Source organism: Hippocampus zosterae, chromosome 13, assembly GCF_025434085.1.
Source record: "Hippocampus zosterae strain Florida chromosome 13, ASM2543408v3, whole genome shotgun sequence".
Classification (NCBI taxonomy): domain Eukaryota; kingdom Metazoa; phylum Chordata; class Actinopteri; order Syngnathiformes; family Syngnathidae; genus Hippocampus; species Hippocampus zosterae.
Genome location: NC_067463.1, coordinates 18,632,497 through 18,656,243, shown reverse-complemented (window position 1 = coordinate 18,656,243; position 23,747 = coordinate 18,632,497). Strand labels below are relative to the sequence as shown.

Here is a 23,747-nt window from a genome sequence, read left to right as displayed (position 1 = left end):
AAAGAAACTAATTTGAGTACTAGTATTACAATGTGGTGATAGCCACCAAAACAAACCCCGCTTACATACATGCATAAACAAGCATCTGTCTTTTCAAGCTGCACTACTTCATTTGATGTTATGTTTACATGAACGTGAAGCACACACAAGGCCAAACATATTTAGTTTGGGGAAAGCAACAAGCCATCAACATGTTGAATTCAAGTAAATGGATAGAGTATATAAATTATAGCATTAGTCCCTGATGGCCGAAAGGAAATCACAAACATGCAACACAGATTTAATGCTCTCCCCGGCATCTGTCAACTATAAGCACTGCGTTACCGCATTAAACCCTTTCAAGCAATTCTTTCAGCCTCCTGCTACCTTCCCACGTTTATTCTTATCTTATCTCACATCGTCCTGAGTCAAACTGTACTCCATAGGCATAGATTTTAACATACCGAGTGAAACATCCAATGATCAAATTCATGAACTGATTTTATTGCGAGTCGCTGGCGGCGTGGTGGCGCACTCGGCTGAGTTGTGTGCGGGCAGCGTGGCATCGGTTCCCACTTCTTGACCATGTGGATGTGGGTGTGAATAGTTGCTTGTACTGACCGGCAACAAGTTCAGGGTGTAGTCCATCTTCAGATGGGATAGGCGTCAGAAGGAGGAGGTTCAGAATAAGTGGTGTTAAAAATGGATGGATGGATTTTATTATGTTGGCACCAAGATTGAGCTATGCATTCTCTGAATGTACTCGATTTGCTTCATCTGGCCAAGTGATAAACTTATAAAGAAGTTCTAGAGAAGGTAAGAATGGAACACAAATGTCCCAACTGCTGATAGAGAGATTATCTGTTGAATGGCTGAGATCAAAAGGGAGCTGTGTATGTAGGTCTGACTCTTTGGTTTTAATCCTGTTCTGTTTTTATATTCACGATCTTCTCTCTTTAATATTCTCTCCAAATTACAACTACCTCCACAGTAATCCTGCATTGGTTTGACCCACATTACATCCAGCACCCAGTGCAGGTCTAAAAGTGTGACGGAAACAGACAATGTCGATGGCAGTGGTGAGACATTCAATCAAAATTCTGTTTGATATGATCAAATCCAATCTTCCAGAAAGGTGTTCAAATGTTCAGCAACGCAGATTTATAATGATCCTGGATTAGAGGTCCTGAACAGCATAATCCGACTCCAACATGTTTCCTCTTCAAGGATGGGCTGACAGACTGCCCTCTAGTGATTAAATATTTAAAAATTCCTCATCGTCATCATCATTACTGTCATTCAAGACATCTTTTGTAAAATGCTAGACTATATGTTTTCCTTTATTTGGAATTCACTAAAAGCCTGCAAAAATGTCCCTTTTAAACCAAGACATTAATTTGAACCCATGGCAGACTTCTACATTTCCAATAAATACTATGCCGTAATCCTGTATAATGACGTTTAATCTGCCCATTGGCAGCGAATTGGATGTATTTCACACTACAGTCTTAAGTGCAACGAGCTAGACATAGTGTGAGGGAGGATGATAAAAACACCGGAGCTAATGATTAAAAATAAAATAAATAAATTATGGAAATTATGATTGGTAACTGGTTATTTGCAGTGATGGGCAACTCCAGTCCTCAAGGGACGCTATCCTGCATGTTTTAGATGGATGATCAAGATCATTATCAGGCTTCTGAAGAGCTTGCAGATCATTTGAATCAGGTGTGTTGGAGCTGGGACACATCTAAAACATGCAGGGTCCTTGAGGACTGGAGATTGCCCACCCCAGTTTTTATGGAGTCACCAGCCACATTAGCAGGTTTTCAAAGAATTTAATTCAGAACCCTGCTGAAAACAATCCGGATGGTCCTTTGGCCTGGAGGACATGACGGTCATCATTTTCCAAAACAATTTAAAATGTACTCTCGTCAGACCAAAGCACACTTCCAATGGGTGTCAGTCCTTTTCCGATGAGCCCAGAAAAGGGAATATTTTACAAAATGATAGCAGCTAACAAAACAGTGCCCCGTGAGGGAATAAAGGTAATACAGATTTTACATGCAGAGATTTCTCCAAATGTTCAGAATCTTTTGATGGTATTGTGGAGATACCTTGTAATTGTATTTTAATAAATGTTCTTGAATTTTTGAATTTGCTCACACGGTTGTTCATAGAGCGGTGAACCATATCCCATTCTTTTTTGTGTGAACAAATGAGCCTTTCGGCGCTGCTCACTACCCAAGACTCTCACCTGTTTCCAACAGTGTTCTGAATTGGTAAAAAATGTTTTTTGAACATTCCAACAAGTTCCCAGTCTTTAGCTGCCCCTGTTGCAATTTTTTAAGAACACATTGCAGGCAATACAATTCAAAAAAGGAAAATAATGACCAAAAAAATCCCCCATAAAATACGGCAATTTGAACATGAAATATCTTGTCTTTGTTGTGTGTTCAATTGAATACAGGTTGAAAAGGATTTGTAAATACTTGTATTTTCTTTTCACTTACTCTTTGCACAACAATTCCAGCTTGCATTGTAATTCTTTATATTTGCATTTACATAGCACATTTACAATGATTATATCTTTTTTATACTGGCTCCAGGAAGATCACACAGTTCTTGTGTCTAGTATGCAAGTCTGATGAAAAATATTATACTAAGGTCCCGTTTTCTAATGGCTCTCCCACTTTAAAAGAACAATTTTATGTAATTGGATAAAGGATGAATTTCATGAAATTTTCGGAGGATTTAATAATTCACTCGACATTTGCAAATCAATGAAAGCGGACCAATATCCGTCAAAATGCAAAAAGATTTTGGTTTGAATACTCATGTGTTTATGCTGTACATGCAAAACAGATGTGTCAACGTGGATGACGATTATTCATAAAACGACGAAAGTCTTTCACCAAACCGGACATCAAGTAAGTTTCAGTTTTGATTCACAGTCTAGATGCTTTGTGGACATCCTTGAGGCCCTATTAATCGTCGGTAGCAGGAAAGAATGCCGAGGGGCCAGGCAACGTCTGAGGGGATTGTGGAGTCTCTGGTGATCCAGATGAAGCAAAGCAGCGACCTCGACTCCTTTTGGGCCTCTTATTAGCTCGTGTACTGAATGCCGGAGCCAATCGTTTTCCTCCTCCCTCCTCTACGAGTCCATCAAAGACAACCCCCAAGCTTTGTCTTATCCTCTTGCAAAAGTGTGGGCAACTAAAGGCGTACAGAATGGGATTCAACACAGGATTTAAGAATGCAAATGTCGTGGCGAGATGCAGTCCCACCTCCACCACTTTGAGGTTTTCCCGATAGTACAGGGCGGATACCTCAATCATGCAGAATATGTGATAAGGAGCCCAGCATAAGGCAAACACCACAATCACAAATGTCACCATCTTGGTGAAGCTCTGGGAAAGCTGGTTGTGATTGTTCAGACTAAACGAGTTGGTTGGGGACAAGGGTGCAGATGTCAGGGACAGCGAGCGGCCAAAAGCAAGAGACTTTAGAGAGATATTCGTCGTACTTGGAGCTCTTGATGCCTCGTCATGATTCGATCCAATTAACGTGCCATTTAACTTGATGCTCTGCCGCATCCTCTTTCGACTCCTGTTCCTCAGGCTGACACTAATCTGGATGTAGCTTCCCACAATTATCATGAAGGGAACCAGGAATGCCAGCAACAGTTTCGAGACAGCGGTGGCTGTTTGCCTCAATTCACAGTCTCTCTCGAGTGTGCCTTCCGATGTTTGATGCAGGGCAAAATTATGGTAGCACAGCTTTCTTTTATCCCTGGTCTCAGTCACTGAGCGAAACAGGAAGTAAGGAAATGTATTCATTGCTGCCCACAGCCACGCCAGTAAACACACCTTCCACGCTCGTGCCACGGATCGATGATTCTGGCACCACACCGGTTTGGTGACCAGAATGCAGCGGTCCAGTGAAATGGCTGCCAGCAAGAAGGCAGACACAAACATGTTCAAGAAAAAGATGGACGCTTGTATTTTGCAGAGGATATTGCCGAGCTCCCAACTGTGGGAGAAGGCAAGGTAGAGCGTGAAGAGAGGAAGTGTCAGAGTGGCCAGGAAGTCAGACATTGCCAGATTGAGCACCCAGACGGAGGCCACGGTACGACGCTGCAGACGGAATCCCACGACCCAAAGGATCAGGGCGTTCTCCAAAATCCCGAAACAGGAGAGCAGGCCATGCAAGCAAACGACTATCCAGTTGGTCTTGGTGTGGTTGTTCAGGGAATGCTCATGCATGAGCTGCAGCAGGGGACAAAAATGTTGTTGCCCCGAGGCATTGGAGGCGAAGGTTGTGTTGGACATTAGTGCTCTGAAAGAAAGAAGAAGAGTGAAAACTAAGACAAAGTAGTACTCGTCAATCACAGTGACTTGTCTACTTGCACTGAATTACTTTTGATGGGCTCATTGGTCCATAGATTCTCCTACACTGGGCATTGGAAGTAGACTGACACATCAACAAAGTGTCTGTCCTTGGGTTGCACAACTTTTTTTTTGTCACATCATCTTTAAAAAAAATCAATATTCATATATATATATATATATATATATATATATATATATATATATATATATATATATATATATATATTTATATTTATAAGTGCCCCGTTTCTGTTCTGATTCAAATGTGTCAAAGCCTGTTTCTGTGTTGACAAACCACATACCTGACGTGGTGACTCAGATTATTTGAACAGTGCACTTAGAGAATGCACACAACACAACACTCGCGACTCAATTGACTCGGTTATCAAAAGCAAAAGTAATAATGGGAGGTTGGCTGTGAAATCCAACTACAGAATGATATTTTTTCACAGAAAATAATGATTGCACCAGGGGCGTCAAACTCATTTTTGTCGTGGGCCACGTTGTAGTTGCCGTTTCTCTGGGAGGGCCTTTATGACTGAAACTATATCATGAAGTCGAGAATCACGGGTTATTCAATTATTGTTTAACTGTAAAGAGGGGGTTTGGTCAAAAGAAAATGCTTACAAAATCTCTCTTTCTTATTACATATGAGAATTTAAACTGACAGATTTCACGTGTTTGATTTGCTTTTACAGGCCACGTAAAATAAAAAAGCCAGCTCTGGCCCCCAGGCTTTGCGTTTGGCGTTTGGCGTCTTGACCAGTGGTTCTTAACCTGGGTTCGATCGAACGCCAGGAGTTTGGTGAATCGGTCTCAGCGGTGCGACAGAGCCTCTGTCATGGAGGTTAAGACACACCCGACTCAACATGTCAATTAGTTATGGCATGCCCGCTTGGCAATCACTGAAGATGATCACATGACATTGGTTGTCCAATCAGTGCTGGGGGCAATTTAGTTTGCTTCGTAGTCAACGTGTTACTGTTGTGATTTTTATTTAAAAAAAAAAAAGTATATTTATCTCTTGAAATTGAATGTAGTTTTTTCTGTTTTTAATAAATGGGCTTTTTTTAATGTCTTGAATTTGTAAAGAATCATATTTTTATTTTTCAAGAATGAAGGGTTCGGTGAACGTGCATATGGACTGGTTGGGTTCGGTAGCTCTAACAAGGTGAAGAACCACTGGTCTCGACTAATGAATGATATATTACGACGGTAGGTAAAGGAATTGACTTGCCTGGGAAATTGATTAGCTTTGTGTTGTGTCAATAATGACATACCGCTCGCAGAGAAACATCATCATCAACTGTAAAGAAAAAAGAATCAAATGTGGACCAATGTTCCAGGGTCAACGTTATGAAGTAATTGCAAATTAGTGAGGTGAGATAACAGCATGCTCAACCAGCTACAGTACTTATAGTGGCTTAGTATGAAGATGCACTGTCTGCACCTTCAACTGTCATAAATTGTCATAGCAACCAGAGATTTAGGATCTGCTATGAAATTATGCACAGTATGATTAGGACAGTTTTGTTCCATTTTTATAAACATGATTAGCCATACGTTGTGCGTGGGGAGAAAGTCATTTTAGCCTTATTACCAAGTTTTCCTTTACATTAGATCAAGGGTGTTATGTGTTTGTTTAGGTTACATTTGGTTTTGTGACATTTTGCGAAGTGGTTGGAGTACCCCAGGGAGGCAGGGAGGAGCAGGATGGACTGAACAAAATGGATTGACAAAGGACCAAAAAAAAAAAAAAAAAAACACTTGCAGGATACAAAGGAGAAAACACACTCAAATACTTGAACAAAGTCCAGAAAAAACACAAGGAACTCAAGTAGAAAAAAAAAAACGTGATAGGCGCACACAAGGCGCAACAAAAAACTAACTGAAGAACTCAAACAAAGTCCTGAAAATCACAAGGAATCACAGTAACAAAACAAACAAAAAAAACACAACTATGACCTACTGTATATACAAACCTAAAGTTGTAAAAATGTATAAGTACAGCATACATAAGGGTAAAAGCATTTGTTGATATGTAGACTTTCTTTCCTATTTTGAAAAATGATCAATTCATGTATAAGAAGGGGTAGGACTCGGGGTAGGTTTTTTACTTCTTTCTACTCCTTTGAACACATATTTGTGATGATGACTATTTTCTTTTCCTTTTTTTATATCTTACCTTCACTTTTTGCCAATTTATTACCGAATTGTATATTTTATATGTTCAATATACAAAAAAAATTATCAGTCAGTTCAGTCTGTTAAGTGGGTTGGCTGCAGGGATCTTGAAGGTCCAGCAGGTGGCAGTGGTCAGTGACACAGTATCAGCACAGTATCAACACAGTGTGTCAGTGTGTCCACACGCCTCATGAGGCCTCATGGACCCATCACTACCGAAAACAAAACATGACAGGAGCACACTGACATTCACACACACAATGACCCAGCAAAGACCGTCAGAACCCAGGGAACTAAATACAAGCAAGGTGACGAGACAACGAGAAACACCTGGAAAAGCCACAAAGGGTTGAGGGAGCCGATTGGTTAAACACAAGTGACACGGATGACGAGAACAGGTGGAGCCAAAAAGGGCACACGAGAAAACAAAACCAAAAACATTGGGGTGGGCAACTTCGGTCCTCATGGGCTGCTGTCTTGCCAGTTTTTGATGTCTCCCTCCTCCAACACACCTGATTCAAATGACCAGGTCATCAGCAAGCGCTGCACAACAATCCCAATCCTTTGGTTAAGGAAAGAGACATCTAAAACAAACAGGATCCGAGTCCACAAGGACCAGAGTGGCCCACCCCTGCATGAAATTATCCCAGACCAACTGCTTTCTTGTTGAGAGGTTTTTCCAGTTGAGGATAAATGTCTAATGTGGTAAACCAAGCAAAGGTCAAAATACAGTACAAATAAATAAAGGTTTTGAATAAATATTTATATTAAACACACACACACAAAGTATTTATTATATAAATCTGTCTGAAACAGGGGTCTCAAAGTCCAGTCTCTCAACTGTATATACAGAGCACTTTAAAACAGCCATTGCCATATACTAAGTGCTGTACATGGAGCAAGTATCTTATATATACAACAATAAAGCAATAAATCAGTAACAAAGACGGTAGAAAGCACCAAACTGTAAAACTGAAAAGATCAAGTCTTGGTCTTGCTCAGTCAAATGCCAAAAAATACAAGTGAGTTTTGAGGCAGGTTTTAAAGTCCTCGAGGGCCGCGTTCCTGCTTGTTTTCCGTCTTTCCCGGCTGCAACATACCAAATCCAAATAATCAGGTTGGTGATGAGCTGATCAGTTGAATCAGGTGTATTGGAGGAGGGAGACATCTCAAACAGGCAAGACAGCAGCCCTTGATGAGTTTGAGACCCCTGCCCAGTGAAAGCCAGGCGCAAGGTACAGCTTAAACGGTGGCAGGCTACATCAAGTTTTCTTATTTTTCCCAAACCCTTGCAAGCGGGTACGGTGTGGCACATTTTTTTCAAATTGGTGCACCGTTTTTTGGCGTGAACACGACCAACTTGATTCACTGCCAATAAAAGCAGCACCTTCCAATTCCCTTTAAATGCGGCGCACTGATAGTCCTTGAAATGGTGGAAAGTGATCTGCTCAATGAATTGATTCCTGCAGTGATTCTGTGTGCTCAGTGGTGCGATATTGAGGAATGAAATCTACCCCCACGTATCCGCGGAGCTCAGAATTTCTCTTCCTGTGCCCTGATCACATTCACCAAAACTTCATTAGAATACCTGCTCTGAAACTTAGACATGCTTCCAGCTGGCGGACACTTTAGTCTACTTTCAGCCACCAAATTGTCAGATGAGCGAGGCGCAAATAAAAGGAAACGCCGGAACCTTCAGCATGGTGCAGAGAGTTGAACCAAATGCCCGAACAAGAGTGACGAGGTTTACGTCAGCACGAAAATCAGGCTATGCCAGTTTTACACTTGAGCGCACTTATACTCTCTGGTTTTTGAGCCCACAATGTTCACGACAGCATTTAACTTGAAATGAGGTTTGAAATGCATCACTTAGTTTTAATTTCGTTTCATCAGACGACATAGAGCAGATGTTCCTAATAGCATTCCTTGTGCAAAAATAAAGGTCTTGAATCTTATTTGAAAGGGAATTCAAATAAGATGCAGGTGACTTCACAGTTACAAATTGTGAAGCCAAATGCATTGAGTAGTTTGTCATACTCACCTAGACTTTACACATCAGTCTGGCGTCCATTTGCTTCCTTCCGACTACCTGTTTTCTGATTGCCTTACTGTCACAAGTGCTCATCTCATCCTGTTCTGTCACTTCAGCCCACGTAACTGAATCTTGCTTGCCCCTCCTTGAATGCTGATGGGAAGGTCATGAAGTGAAGCAGGGCGTTAACATAAATGCCAATTTTAGTTCTTATTTTTATTTATTAAGGTTCTAAGAAAAGAAAGGTTGCTGGCAACTACCAAGATTTAGACAGGGGGAAAAAAAAAGATACCCGCAATTTGTCGTTGATTGTCTCATCTAATCATTCGGCCGACATAAGACTTGTGTCAAATTGTTCCACCAAAGAGAGAATGATATACTGAATTGTCACAGGGCATTTGTCTCCGAACACAACACATTGACTCAAGATTTGAATAAAATTGAACTAATATTCTCCATCGCCCCAAACAAGTCATGAAATAAGCAACACTGGGCACATGACCCATCTGGTTTACATCGCCATCTAGTGGTAGACATTGAAGACTCAAATATTCACCATGTTCACCCTTTTGCAATCGTTTTTCACTGTTTATCCTGTTCAGGGTGGCAGGCAGGGGAGGCTATCCATACTTCAGGCAAAAGGCCAACTACACACTCAATCGGTCGCCAATCGATACCAGGGCACCAGATGTACAAAACAAAACAAAAAGGAATGTCTTGGGCACTTGCCTGCGTCAAAAAATCATCACTGTGGGGGGTGACAGAAGCTGCATTTGTTGTCCCTGAATCATAATTATTGAGATTCCCATCCATCCATCCATCCATTTTCCGAACCGCTTGATCCTCACTAGGGTCGCGGGGGGTGATGGAGCCTATCCCAGCTGTCTTCAGGCAGTAGGTGGGGGACACCCTGAATCGGTTGCCAGCCAATCGCAGGGCACACAGAAACAAACAACCATTCGCACTTACACTCACACCTAGGGACAATTTTGAATGTCCAATCAGCCTGCCATGCACGTTTTTGGAATGTGGGAGGAAACCGGAGCACCCGGAGAAAACCCATGCAGGCCCGGGGGGGAACATGCAAACTCCACACAGGGAGGCCACAGCTGGAATCGAACCCGGTACCTCTGCACCGTGAAGCCGACGTGCTAACCACTGGGCTACCGGACCGCCCAGATTCCCAAGACATTAAAAAAAAAAACCTAACGAGAATAGAGCTTGTGAGCCAGGCTTGCCCAACATGTGTGACCTATGACCTCACAAATGTCCTTCTTGATGAACAAACGGACACGATTCAAAACCTCGTAGGAGATTCTCCCAGATAAGCGGAGACTCTTATCGCTCCAATTTGGACGTAGCTATCTCTCTCTAGCTATATATTTTATCTATATCTATATACTGTATACACACAGACGCATACTTACTTTTGTACATGTAAAAAGTAGAGCGTTATCTTGTTATCAGTAACATAGTCGAGTGGTGTTGAGAATCCAAAGCATTTTTTTATTTAAAAAAAATGGGTCTAGTATGCGCAACAACCAAGTTGTGAGAATGAAACTATACTCACAGTGGATGATTCAAGGTGATAGCGTTGACATACAAGTAAGTTACCACAGTGACAATACCGAATATTCTCTCTGTCATTTTATTCAGAAATAAATGAATGATGTGTATGGATGTCTTCAATGAAGTTTTGAAGCATTACACAGGAAAGGAAATTTTCTCGTTTGGGCTGTTCTATTTTTGAGACCACTAATTATAGGGCAACAGATCACACCCACTCTTGTCAGATGATATCAAAGAGACGTTTTCATGACATCATCCAGTCAATTTCCAGTTCACCTTTTATAAAAAGTGCAGATTGTGTTTTAATTCTTCCTCCAAAAATAGTGGAGAAAAATATTTTGTCGTAATTAATGTCCATGTTGTGTTCAACTATTTATAGTACAAACCCAATTCCAGTGAAGTTGGAATGTTTTGTAAAACATAAATAAAAATGGAATACTGTACACAAGATATTTAATATTCAAACAGATTAACTTTATTGTTTTTAGTGAATCATCATGAACTTTGAATTCCATGGTTGCAACACGTTCCAAAAAAAAAGCTGTAACAGGTGACAAAAATAAAAATAAAAATAAACTGAGGAAGGCTCATCAATCACCCGTTTTTTGAACAGGTTTACTGGGAACAGGTGGGTGCCATGACCGGGTGGAAAAGGAGCGTTCCCGAAAGGCTCACAAGCACGGTTGGGGTGAGGTTTGCCTCTTTGTGAACAAGTGAATGATCATTTGCTCAAAACAATCACATTTATCAGTTTGATCGTCTCCTCTTTGTCTTCAATGACGTGTCGGTTGAGCACGATTTCCAAATCGTTGTGTTCTGTTTTTTATTTATGCTCAACACAATGTCCCAACTTCATTGGAAATGGGTTTGGAAGTCGCTATTGTGCTTGAAATGGTTGCCCTCAGGAGCTGACAGGGTTGACGTGTATCATGTTCGAGGAAGTCATAAAATGTTTATTGTTCAAATGATAACACCGATAAGTCAGTCAAATTATGATCATGTATAGTTCCTGGCGAGAGCATTAAATACCCCAACATGTTCTTGAGATCCGGCACAAGCACTGCCTTTTTCATCAATAAAATGCTTTGTCTTGACAATATTTATCATTGTGGTTGCACTTTGTTTGTTCATTCATTCAACCGCTTTTGGTCATTTATAAATTGTTGTATTGTTAATTATTGACAATGATTCCCATATTCATATGACCTAGCTTTCAATATGAAGCTCCACCTTCGCTCGATATAATAGACATTTGATGTTGGTGTTGTAACCTAAACGTCTTGAGTCGTTCAAGCCAGCAGAGGTTACCTGGCAAGGTACAGTATGTTTTTGCTTTGTTCACTTTAAATTAACAATGAAACAATCTACAGTTTATACAAACGCAATTATTGACAGCTGATTTAATTCATGTACAGTTTGCCGAATTAATGTCTCTGCTACCGTAGAGACCATCGCTCAGTGTTGCGAATATCTGTTTTAATTTTCAGTCGAGATTACTGTTATGTTTCTTGATTGTGTCATTTTACCATAAATAACGAGTAAAATCCCAATGTACAAGTATTGTACGAATCACTTGGGGCTTTCGGTCAAAAACAATACCGCAAATTGCAGTTTTTGGTGGGATATGTCACTTGAGAATAATGAAGTGTGTATGTGCGTCTTGACCTCTGAGCACTTTCATTTCAGCCTCCACAGAATTCACATTTTGGTTCCTTTTCCAGAGAGAGCATGACATCGGGGTTGGGCTTTTCCCTTCTGGCATTGATCCTATCGGGGCCGACTGCGGCCTTTGTCCCCATTGGGGGTGGTGTGTCCACTCATGTCAGTATTACAGGAACGGCCCTGTTGCAAAAAGTGACGGAAACATGTCGAGCCGTTGCCGAGGCTGCTGGTCATGAATTCAAACCCACGGTAAGATGGAAGTTGAACTTGGCACACAGCACACGTCATGCAAAGAATCCCACAGCTCCAAAGTCTTTCATTTGTTCGTTTGCTCCGCATCTTAAAGGGGAAGTCAAGTCCAACATTTTCTGCACAATACATGGCCTTCTGATTCATATTGCATTCGTGGAATATGAATTAAGCAGCAAAATAAGATAAGATAGGATAATCTTATATTTATCTTATTTTGCAAAATAAGATAAGATCATCTTATCTTATCTTATTTTGCTGCTTAATTCATATTCCACGAATGCAATATGAATCAGAAGGCCATGTATTGTGCAGAAAATGTTGGACTTGACTTCCCCTTTAAGATGCGGAGCAAACATTGTTGTTTTGATTTTTATCTTTTTATTTTGCCACTTGCTGTCGACTGATATTGACATTACAGTTTGAAAACGGTATCACAACTTGCAAACGTCATTTGACCGAACCCAGAAAACAAGTGAGCAGTCAACGGTCCTCACCTGAGCCCCTGAGCTAACTGAAAATAAAAAGAACTGATACTGTTATTATCGCTGCCTTTCTATTCTGTGACAACCAGCCATTTACCTTTGAGTACAGGGTTCCTCTCCCGGGGAGCTGGTCCAGGCCTGTCTTGGCCCAACAGCTACAGGTGAGGTATCAGGGGTGAAGTTTTACTCTGCTCTACAAGAGATTTACACCCAAAATGGACTCGTCGATCGGAATTTTGCCAACAGGTGGGTTTGAATTGATAGAAACAATTGCCATTCATGATCCGTGTCAATAATAAATGCTCTTTTGCTCTGAAACTGATTAACATGAGGTCCACGTGCTTTCAGTGCGCCACATCATTTCAATTCGGAGGCCTTTTTGGAGGGACGTAGTCTCATTACCAAGGGTATGGCCTCCATTAAGGCTAATATTCGCACTGAGAACTTCAAGGCTGCCAGAGAAACAATGGGTAGAGTTCTTCATACGCTACAGGTGGGTGGAGTACAAAAGGCCGTTTATGTGTGCGTTTCATAGGCGCTTGAGAAGTTGGAGTAAACATTTTAGAATGCTGTACAAAAGTAGAGAATAACGGAAGGGTTATCCAACACTTCAAATGAATCAGAACTTTTCCATGTTGTGACAGGACTTCTATAGCCACAGCAACTGGGTGGAGTTGGGCAACACAGAACCATACATTGCTTTGATACGCCCTGACCTTCCTTTGGAAAACATGGCAGGTAGGTGTGTGTGTGTGCACGCGCGCTTTTGCACATGTACATTTTGTAACTGCTGTCATCATTGCATAATTATTTTAAAGTGTTTTCACTCAATACACAATGCCATCATGATTACATTAAGCAAACAAGTTGAGTAATATATCTGCCTGGAGGAGAAAAGATGTGTTGGCCTTAGGTTGTGGGATATGTTAAATGAATACGTGCAGAATTTCGTCATGCTAAATGACACGCATGTAAAGATTAATGATCACATTACAATGAAATATTTGTCAGAATAACCAGGGTTAAAAAAATTTTTTTTTTGTTTTTTTGCCAGTAACCAAGACATCCCAAATCCAAAGTGTATATATGCAATAAGAATAATTAATAACAATAAACAATGATGCATAGGAAACGTTATATTTTTCCGTATCACAACATGACGGGAAATTAATAAAAGTAAAGTAAATCAGATGGGACACAAAGCGGTATTGCCGCAATGAAAAGTGCAAATAGCTCGCGTCAAATAGCTCGCAAAATAAGTCAAATCAACAACATGGGCTTTCGTTCGCATACCGTTTACCACGTAAGTAGCGATCCTGCTGTCTAACCTTTGTTATGACATTATGACAATTTATCCATTTGTTATGGTGGGGGATCAAACCAATAACCAGGCTGATGGCATCTCTCTAACCATGTAGAAATTGCAATCCTGCAAAATAATCCCCACTTTATTAATAAATACACATGTAATCTAAGTGTCTGATTTTTTTTTCTCTGCAATTTATACGCTGTCCAAAAACACATTTCTAAATTACACAATCTGTTCCTTTTCTGCCTCCGTAGATGTTGATACTGCCACCTGCCGTGACTGTGCCACAACAACGTGTACAAACCCAATCCTTCAAAACATCCTGAATCAAAGGATGCTAACTTCTGGCTACATGGGCATCTTTTCTGATCGCAAGCCTCAAGGTATTACCATCAATTGTGCATTTTTAATACCAAACCATATTTAAGCCACACTGTACCATGTTAGTTGCTTTGCATAACACGACCATATGTGTGTGTGGGGGGTATATATATATTCATTCATCTTCCGAGGCTCTTGATCCTCACTAGGGTCGCGGGTGGTGCTGGAGCCTATCCCAGCTGTCTTCGGGCAGTAGGCGGGGGACACCCTGAATCGGTTGCCAGCCAATCGCAGGGCACACAGAAACGAACAACCATCCACGCTCACATTCACACCTAGGGACCATTTAGAGTGTTCAATCAGCCTGCCACGCATGTTTTTGGAATGTGGGAGGAAACCGGAGGACCCGGAGAAAACCCACGCAGGCCCGGGGAGAACATGCAAACTCCACACAGGGAGGCCGGAGGTGGAATCGAACCCGGTACCTCTGCACTGTGAAGCCGACGTGCTAACCACTGGCCTACCGGGCCGCCCTATATATATATATATATATATATATATATATATATATATATATATATATATATATATAATCAAAAGGCAACTACACAGTGAACCAACAATTGCAGTGTTTTGCATTAATACTGTAACAGGGGGTGTAGAAATTTGATAGATGGATGGATGTGTATTTTTCAATTACTTTAAAAAAAAAGATGTCTGCAGTACATTCAAGCACTCACTCAAGACTCTGGTCAGACTAAGATTCTAAATGAGATGCATAGATTGTGTGAATGCTGGCGTATTGGCAATTTCGACGACTAAATTGAGTATTAAAGTATTTGCCCGCCTTCCGGATTTCCGTGTTCTTTGCATATACCCCAAACACAAAGATTTCAGTTCATCAAACTAATTTTAATATAACACAGAGACAACCCCGGTCAAGAAACAAGACGGCAGCATGCGGCATGACAACAAGCCGTTGGCATTGTGGTGCAGTTCAACTTGTCTCTTGTCCTTTACCTCTGCCAGGCAAATGTAGCCACGGAGGTGAAGCTGATCTCTCGAGCGCAACTCTTCCTCGAGGAGGAATCCACAAGGACGAGCTTCGCACTGACAATGCGGCCTTCCACAATGCTGCTGTAAATGCAGCCACAGCTGCCAGCCTCCAGCTGCTGGAGGACGTCCGTTTGACTGTGGGCAATAATGACTTCTTAAGGTGAAAGGATCACATAAAAAAATGAACGTTTTAAAAATAGTACTTCTTCTTTGTGTTACCAACAACTCGAGATTTGTGGCGTTGTCTGTTTTTGCGTGTCCAATATTTTGACAGTTGTAGTTGGCTTTTTTTGTTGTTGCTGTTGTTTTGTTCACCTGACGATTTTCTATTTCGATATCACAGATTGATGGGGATCACCCGTTCTGCTGTGGTGTGTTTTGTCATCGATGACACGGGCAGTATGTCGGATGACATTGAAGAAGCCAGAAAAGCTGTGTACAAAATCATTGACAGCAAAAAAGGAACACAAGATGAGCCATCAGAGTACATTTTGGTCACCTTCAATGACCCACGTAAGAGGGCCTCACGTTGTTTAAACACTGACAACTGTTACTTGCAATCACTATGGAAGAACAGCCTGTCATCACAAATACATTTATAAACGGGGCTTCCATGAGAAGGAGAAGTTGGTATCGATGATACGTTCTTGTCCTTTTTATAAAGATTTCGGACCTTTATTCAGGACAACAGACCCTGATAAAATGAAAACAGAAATTTCAAAGATAAAAGCGTCAGGAGGTGGTGACCACCCTGAGATGTGCTTCTCAGGACTTCAGGTACTAAAGAAGAACTGTAGGTTAAGACTTGCAGTGTATGAAATGCATTCTGCGATGATTCTGCATAATTTAACCTGTCCTTTTTTTTTTTAATCTCTCACCAGTTGGCTCTCACTGGTGCTCCTGCCTCCTCCCACATATATGTTTTCACAGACGCTCCGCCTAAAGACATCCACCTGAAAAACACCATTGCGGCCCTCATCAAAAGAACCAAGTCTACGGTTAATGCTGATGATCAATTGGACTTCATGAACATTTTCTCTTCTCAGGCGTAAACCTATTTTACCGGTATACTCCTAATCTTGGCAGGTGTCATTCTACATCACCGCGCCGGTTCGGAGACACCGCCGTTCTGTCAGGGCTGCTTCCTTCAAAGACTACAAGGACCTGGCTCTGGCCTCAGGAGGTCAGGCCATACAAGTGTCCAAGAGTCAGTTGGCTCAAGCCACCAACGTCATCCTAGATACCTCCACTTCAGCTTTGGTAAGGCTATATGAAGACTTGAAGTGACCATTTGCTATCTGATTGTTTTTTTTTTGAGAATCAGGGTGAAATCAGTCAAACACATCCAGTTTCGGCCTCTTTTTGCTCTGCTTACCTCAGGTGACAGTCTTTCAGAGTACGAGGGATCCTGGGAAGCCAGAGACCTTCCCTTTCATGTTGGATAAATCCCTACAAAATGTCACCATCTACATCACAGGACAAACACTCGCTTTTACACTGACCAACCCTGCAGGTACATCAAGCGCAGTCACGATTTTGCTTTATGCGCAGTGCCAGACGAGATCCTGCAAATGGCACACATTTTCTGTCTTTCAATTTTTGGATTGACTTTATTTTTAGTTTTTAGTTGTTGTTTTTTTGCTGATGCATGAAATCATGTCACAATTTATCAAAAAATATTGCATTCTTGCATACTTCAGGTGTAAACCAAAGTAATATCGAGCCCATTGGCGCATTGGCACACATACAGACAGTCGGTAACCTGAGAAGAATTGTTCTGAATTCAGACCATCAGTCAGGCTCCTGGAAAATCAACATCAACTCTAAACAACCATACACAATTAAAGTTACAGGTAAGTAACATTATATATAACACATAATGTATATTATACATGTCAACGTTACGTACTTGTTAGATTTTGTACACATCTCTACACACACACACTGACACACACACACAGACACACACACACATTTGTACGCATGTAATTATTATTTTAGAATACAATTATCAGACCATAACTAAGTCATCCAAACGCGTCTGGGCAAATGTGTTATCGTTCGAAGAAACAAAGGTCGAATTGTTTGTCCTCAATTCCAAAAGTATACTATCTGCTTGGGTCAAATACAACATTGCTCACCAGGCAAAAAAAAATCTGCTTTTTTGAGACAGTTTCATTTTTTGTTTTTAAGTGATAGCTAGCTAGCTTGCTAGCTATCTATCTAGCTATCTAGCTAGCTATCTAGCTAGATAGCTAGATAGATAGATAGATAGATAGATAGATAGATAGATAGATAGATAGATAGATAGATAGATAGATAGATAGATAGATAGATAGATAGATAGATAGATAGATAGATAGATAGATAGAGGCTAATATCATCGTTTCAAGTGTTTGCAGCTCCCAGTTTTGTCTTTTCCGTGCAAATTGGATTGAAACGGCTCTTGGAGTGTAAAAGATTGCTCATCCCTGCTCTAGTGGTTCTGTATTTCCTGTAATGCTGCACTTCTTGCATTGTGTCAATGGAACACATTACTGCCATCTGCTACGGCAGCACAATACTTTGACCGTGCACTTTCAGTCAGTAATCTGTCCGATCAGAAAGACGAAATGTCACATGTCGTAGATTCATGAAATATATTAGGCAGACTGTTGAACATCAGCATGTGTGAGAAAACATGTACAATATAAAGACAAGAACAGCCAAATCTCTTGTCCAGAATATGATATTCAACTATGAGTTTATTAGAAAATACATAGATGCTTTCAAACAGAAACTCATTTTGGTGTGTATCAGAACTTATTGACGGTCTGTTGTTGTGTTTCAGGCCAAAGTACTATTACCTTTATCTATGACTTTGTGGAGAGCTTCAAGGGACCTCATCCAGGTTATGCAGTGCTGAGTGGGCTTCCACAAGCTGGTACAGTACATACAGACAATCATATCACTGCAGTGATAAAGAGGCATGAACGTGGCATCATCATACGTAACAACCATATCGACATTCAACATTATTTTTCTAAAATGTGTGATAGCTAAAACAGCCTAATATACCGTGTTGAAATAATTTCGGAGTTTCTTATATAGTTTTCACACAAATACTGTACAGTATAATCGCAAAGCATACGCATCGTAATTGCCGAATGACTCTGCCCAAGGTCATAGTCCAAGTGGTCACCAAATAAGTCAAAGATTTTCATTTTATTTTTCAATCCTTTACGGGACATCAGTTACTACAGGGGGCAGTTTATCATGTTATCAGGTTACAGGAACAACAGCAATAAATACATTAAGATAAGATAAGATATCCTTTATTTGTCCCACACTGGGGAAATTTACAGCCTCCAGCAGCAAGAATGTACGTAGGTAGAAAGAAGAAAGAAGAAAGAAGAAAGAAAAAAAGAAGAAAGAAGAAAAAAAAAAACAACAAACACCGTTCAATTAAGTGCAATATAAACATAAAATGGATAAATCGCAGTGCTATTTACAATTGTCTTTCACATCATTGTTGTTATTTTTATTCAGCAGCCTGACAGCAGTAGGTAGGAACGAGCGTCGGTATCTCTCCTTCTTACAGCGCGGGTGTAACGGACTCTGGCTGCAGGAGCTACCAAGTGCTGTCAGGGCGGGCTGGAGGGGGTGGGAGGGACTGGCCATCATAGCTTTTAGCTTAGTTAGCATCCTTCTGTTGCCCACCTCCTCCAGAGTGTCAAGGGAGCAACCCAGGACAGAACTGGCCTTCCTGACGTTTCTGTCCCGGGCTGAGATGCTACCTGACCAGCAGACAATGACATAATGGATGGCCGAGGCCACCACCGAGTTATAGAAAGTGACCCCTGAACCTAAAAAGACCTCAGTTTCCTGAGTAGGAAGACTCGGCTCTGTCCTTTCCTAATCAGGGTGTCCGTGTTTGTAGACCAGTCCAGTTTGTTGTTCAGAAGAGTACTTGTAAGTGTTCTTCTCCTCTCTATGTCAATACCCTGGATGTTCATCGGTGCTGGTGAGGACAGTTTCCTGCAGAAATCCACAACCAACTCCTTAGTTTTCCTAGGGTTGATCTGGAGGAGATTCTGCTGGCACTAGTCCACAAAGTCCTTTGTCAGTCCCCTGTACTCCCGATCGTCACCCTTCTGTAATGAGGCCAACAATCGCAGAGTCATCGGAGAACTTCTGAAGGAGGCAGTTTGGAGTGCCGTGTCTGAAGTCCGAGGTGTAGAGGATGAACAGGAATGGAACAGGAATTGATGTTAAATATTACAATTGAATGGAATAATATCGCCAAGTGTGACCTTTGAGCGCAAATGATCTAAAGCCATCAAAATTCCTTTTTTGTTTTCTTCTCTCCCAGGGCAACCAGCCACCTTAATGCTCTCTGTAATGGGGAGAAGAGGTACATCTTCCATCAGAGTGGAAAATGTTGCCCTGGTAGTGTCTGACACAGGAGTTGAAAGTAATGGTAAAACAACTGACATGGGCAATGGAGACATCTTGGTGACAGTGGATGAAGTGCCTGCAGGGGAATTTGTGGTCATTCTGAAAGGAACTGACGAGATGTCAAGCAGTTCATTCCAGCGGCAATCCACCACTCAGTTGTCTGTCTCCAAAGTGAACATCCAGGTCAGCAACTAATCAACAAACTCCAACTCAAATGAAGTTGGCACATTATGTAAAATGTAAATAAGCATAGAATATAAAGATTTGCAAATCCTATTTGTCAGAGTTAAATGAATACACTACAAAGATATGTCATGTTAAAACTGATCAATGTTATGTGAATGTATTTATTTTTCAAATATTATCTCATTTCGAACTGGATGCTTGAATGATGTTCCAAAAAAGGTGGGGCAGTGGCGATAAAAGACTGGGAAAGTTAAGAAATGCTTAAAAAAAAAGAAGAAAAAAAAGTTGCGCATCACAAACAGTGTGGCTTTGAAGTAAAAGAGGAAGAGTACGAGACTGCCCTGCCTGCAGTCCAGGCCTGCATCCTATTGAAAATGTGGGGCACGTCATGAAGGTCAAAATGGCAGTGGAGACGTCAAACTCTTGAGCAAGTGAAGTTGAGCATCAGGCAAGAATGGGAAAGAATTCACTTATAAAGCGTCGATTCGTGTTCTCAAGTTCCCAAACACTTACTGGGTGTTGTTCAAAGAAAATGTGATATAACACAGTGTAGGCATGCCCCTGTCCCAGCTTTTTTGGAATGTGTTACAGGCACCAAATTAAAAATAAAAATAAGTGAATACCCCCCCTCCTCCCCCCCAAAAAATATCTTCTCTTTGCAGTGTATTCAATTGAATATACAGTGAAACATTTTGGCAAAATCATTATCCTCTGTTTTTATGTACGTTTTGCACTACTACTAGATAACTGTATACAAATATTGTTGGTATACAAAGTGTTGACTCTAAAATTTTAGGCCATGGTGGACACGAGTGTGGAGCCTGGGAAAGACTTCAACCTCTCTTTCAGCGTTATGACAAAGGGTCCAAGTGGTAAATTTATTATCAGTGGAAGCAATGACAGAGACTTCCCAATGTCATATCCAAAGAGGTGAGCTTGTGAACGCAGATGTTACTCAAATTTAAATGCTGTGGTCCGAGTTCCTTATCAATATTGGCATATCACAAAAGCTAAGGAGTTGATCGCTGATGCGTTCATGTACACCAGGGATGGGAAACTTTAATGATGTAGAAAACCATGTGTTGACCCAAAATATGAGCCACGCTGAAGTGAGCAAGCACTCTGCTGCGTTTTGTTGCAGTGCTGTAGCCGTGTAGATGTGACAAGAATCTTGCTTGCAGTGTTATACGGCAATTCCAGTGCTTTTATGCGTGTTGTTTGTTCCTTTGAATTTTGACAGAACTTCTCTTCAAAATTCCTTTGTTTCCTCTGAAAATGTGTCAAATTGGAAGTCTTCAACACAGGCATTATCTCTGGAACATCAAGGAACCGTTGGTTATGAACTAAATTTAAGTTAAATACAACATCTTAGTTGTTATGGACTAAAATTGCTTCTGTGAGCAAGTTTGTAACTTGAAATGTTCATAAATTTACATCATATTTGCCATCAAAGTGACTATAAATGCAATTAATGCATTCCAGTCCCCAAATTAAGTTATGTTTACTTTTTTTTAAATCCCCAAAAAATCTACATAATGCAATTCTGAAATAATAATGCAATGGTCTTTAAGATGAGGAAATTTTTTCAGATCACAGCAATGCGTTATGCACATTGTCAATTACACAGGAAGACTTACAACAGACATCCATGTAATAGTAGTATTGAAATAGAGGTCATTTTTTTCGACTAAGATGTTGTATGTAACTTAAATTCTATGTAAAAAGGGGTGAATTTGTAACTCAGAGGTTCCACTGCAGTTCATGACTTATATTCGATAGAAACATTCAGAGGCATACATGGTTATGATTTACGCTTATTCCAGCACTGGTGCTATGAAAGAGATTGAATGTTTCTAGATTCGGCGAGGCAATTTTAGCATTGCAACATGAATGGACGAAGGTTTCTGTTCGTCTTTGTTTCTCCTTGCTCGGCTCAACGCTAAAATTTTGTACAAAAATCCCTGACATGAAAGACTTAAGTTCTCATTATTCGTAATGTATTGATTTTAAGTGACATTTTCCATCGTTTCTTGACAGTCTCAGCTTGACAACTGGAACATACACCAATGGAACTCTGACCATTAGCCCTCCTTCCAACACGCCATCGGGAACTGATGTCACTTTGACTTTAGAAGCCAAATCATCCAATGGTGTTGATTCCAATCACGCCGTTCTGAGATTGTCTGTTGTTACTAAGGTAATCAAACATTTTTTTTCATGACACACAATGGCTTTCATTATTTGTTAGGTATCTAAAGAAACATTAAATACAAAACAGTAAACTTTCCATTCCTCCTTTATCCTCAGATTACAGATTTTGTTCAGCCTGTGTGCGACGTGGTCAGCGTATGGCCTGATGACTGCCCCCGAGATATGTCTCAGTGTATGTTTTTCGAGTGGGAGCTGTCTGCCAACCTGACTGATGGAAATGGAACGGGGATAGAGCGCGTTTCCCTCCGCCAAGGGGACGGGACTCTATCGTACACCTCCCTGAATGTTTCGAGTGTACACGCGAGCTACAATGCCTCCTGCTGCTCACAAATTGTTGAGTTTGTAGCTATCGACAAAGTTGGCAATGTTGGAAAGTGTTATCACTCAATTGTACGATCTGCTGGCCATGCTGCTTTTAGTCTGTCAACGCCTTTGTGGTTGTGCCTTTTGATGTCCGCTTGGATTCTGAAAACCTGAAGCGCATTGATCTGGTTACTCCAAAGTTTTTCTCATCACTGGACAAAAAGGCTGCACCGATTCCTACATAATTTTAAATTGAAAAATACAGCAAGAATGTTTTTTTTTTAAATAAATGTATTAGTAACTGCATGGCTGCTGACATACCTTTTAAATACCCATGTGCAATATTAATCATAATAAATAAATCTTGCTTTGTGTGCAATTAATGCTCCTCAAAGGCTATTTTCAGTGAGACAATGATTGTTAATATCTGCAATCGATTCGGTGAGCTGAGTTAAATACAAGCTTGTGTGCAGGAAGAAAAACATGCGACCAAAAAAAAAAAAACTACATACACAAACGTTTCATCTTCAAGTGATTCCCTTCATGAGTCATAAAGCTCACAAAGTAACTTTCCCGTCTAATGTGATGGGAGAATAGTTTACAAGCATTTTATGTGAAGGGACTCAATATTGTGTCTTGTGCTTATAATTTATTCACCAACAGCAGTCTTTCAACTATCATTCCTCTTCTTTTCCTTTAGGCTTTTCCCTTCAGGGGTTGCCACTCATAGTCGTGTACAAACAGTCAGGCCCATGATTTTTGATGAATAATTTGTCCCATTAGAGGGAAGCATCCTACAAATCGTTGTTCTTCCTTCCAATTTCATTTTAATGTAAATATTCTCAAAATACCACTGAATGTCTGCAGGTAAAGCACGTTTCATTTCAAATCCATAGTGGTGGTGTTGAGAGCCAAAAAATTGTGTCAATGCCTTGATATTCATGGACACAACTATAAATCCATAATTATCTGCAAATTGATCATTTGTGTGCCCTTAAACAAAAATAAGCCTACACGTACTTGAATCATCTGAACCGCTTTATCCTCACTAGGGGTGCGGGTGTGCTGGAGCCTATATCCCAGCTGTTTTGGGGCAGTACGTGGGGTACACCCTGAACTGGTTGTAACTCGCAGGGCACCCATAGACAAACAACCATCCACGCTCACTCTCACACCTCGGGACAATTTGGAGTTTTCCATTGATCTACCATGAATGTTGAAGGAAACAGGAGTACCCGGTGAAAACCCACGCAGGCACGGAGAACATTCAAGCTCCACACAGGAAGGCCGGAGTCAGATACGAACGCTGAACCTCTGCACTGTGAGGCGGATGTGCTCACCTGTAGACCACCATGCTGCCCTGACTAAAACAT

The 23,747-nt window shown here is 40.9% G+C and overlaps 2 protein-coding genes across 6 annotated transcripts; one reads left to right on the top strand and one right to left on the bottom strand.

Annotated features, from left to right (window-relative positions):
* Positions 1-2,457: 2,457 nt before the first annotated feature.
* Positions 2,458-10,285, bottom strand: LOC127612597 (prostaglandin D2 receptor 2). Of its 4 annotated transcripts, XR_007965881.1 has the most exons (3): positions 8,596-9,390; positions 6,771-6,884; positions 5,975-6,335 (listed from the first exon to the last, which is right to left on the bottom strand). XR_007965881.1 is itself a non-coding variant. In XM_052083321.1 (2 exons), exons 1-2 carry the CDS (start codon positions 10,231-10,233, stop codon positions 2,967-2,969), a joined length of 1,428 nt encoding a protein of 475 aa, XP_051939281.1. In that variant the 5' UTR covers positions 10,234-10,285; the 3' UTR covers positions 2,458-2,966. The 4 variants fall into 4 exon arrangements, 3 of the variants coding, with proteins under 3 accessions (XP_051939281.1, XP_051939283.1, XP_051939282.1); XM_052083321.1 differs by lacking the exons at positions 5,975-6,335; positions 6,771-6,884; positions 8,596-9,390 and adding exons at positions 2,458-4,317; positions 10,157-10,285; XM_052083323.1 differs by lacking the exons at positions 5,975-6,335; positions 6,771-6,884 and adding an exon at positions 2,458-4,317.
* A 1,062-nt stretch (positions 10,286-11,347) lies between these two features.
* On the top strand, positions 11,348-22,762 carry vwa11 (von Willebrand factor A domain containing 11). Of its 2 annotated transcripts, none has more exons than XM_052083254.1 (18): positions 11,348-11,471; positions 11,842-12,066; positions 12,661-12,797; positions 12,900-13,044; positions 13,196-13,289; positions 14,115-14,243; positions 15,211-15,397; positions 15,581-15,750; positions 15,902-16,014; positions 16,119-16,235; positions 16,324-16,497; positions 16,618-16,750; positions 16,938-17,090; positions 18,068-18,160; positions 19,589-19,857; positions 20,657-20,790; positions 21,898-22,057; positions 22,168-22,762. In XM_052083254.1, the coding sequence occupies exons 2-18, from the start codon at positions 11,884-11,886 to the stop codon at positions 22,546-22,548; spliced, it is 2,772 nt and encodes a 923-aa protein (XP_051939214.1). In that variant the 5' UTR covers positions 11,348-11,471; positions 11,842-11,883; the 3' UTR covers positions 22,549-22,762. The 2 variants fall into 2 exon arrangements, with proteins under 2 accessions (XP_051939214.1, XP_051939213.1); XM_052083253.1 differs by having other exon boundaries at positions 11,393-11,471; positions 11,877-12,066.
* The last annotated feature ends 985 nt before the right edge of the window (positions 22,763-23,747 follow it).

Coding starts and splice junctions, on each gene's coding strand:
- LOC127612597 (XM_052083321.1), bottom strand. CDS start 10,233: ATGACAGAGAGAATATTCGGTATTGTCACTGTGGTAACTTACTTGTAT. Junction 4,318..10,156: donor ATCACCTTGAATCATCCACT/GTGAGTATAGTT, acceptor TCTTTCTTTCAG/AGCACTAATGTCCAACACAA.
- vwa11 (XM_052083254.1), top strand. CDS start 11,884: ATGACATCGGGGTTGGGCTTTTCCCTTCTGGCATTGATCCTATCGGGG. Junction 13,290..14,114: donor TCCTTTGGAAAACATGGCAG/GTAGGTGTGTGT, acceptor CTGCCTCCGTAG/ATGTTGATACTGCCACCTGC. Junction 16,751..16,937: donor TACACTGACCAACCCTGCAG/GTACATCAAGCG, acceptor TGCATACTTCAG/GTGTAAACCAAAGTAATATC.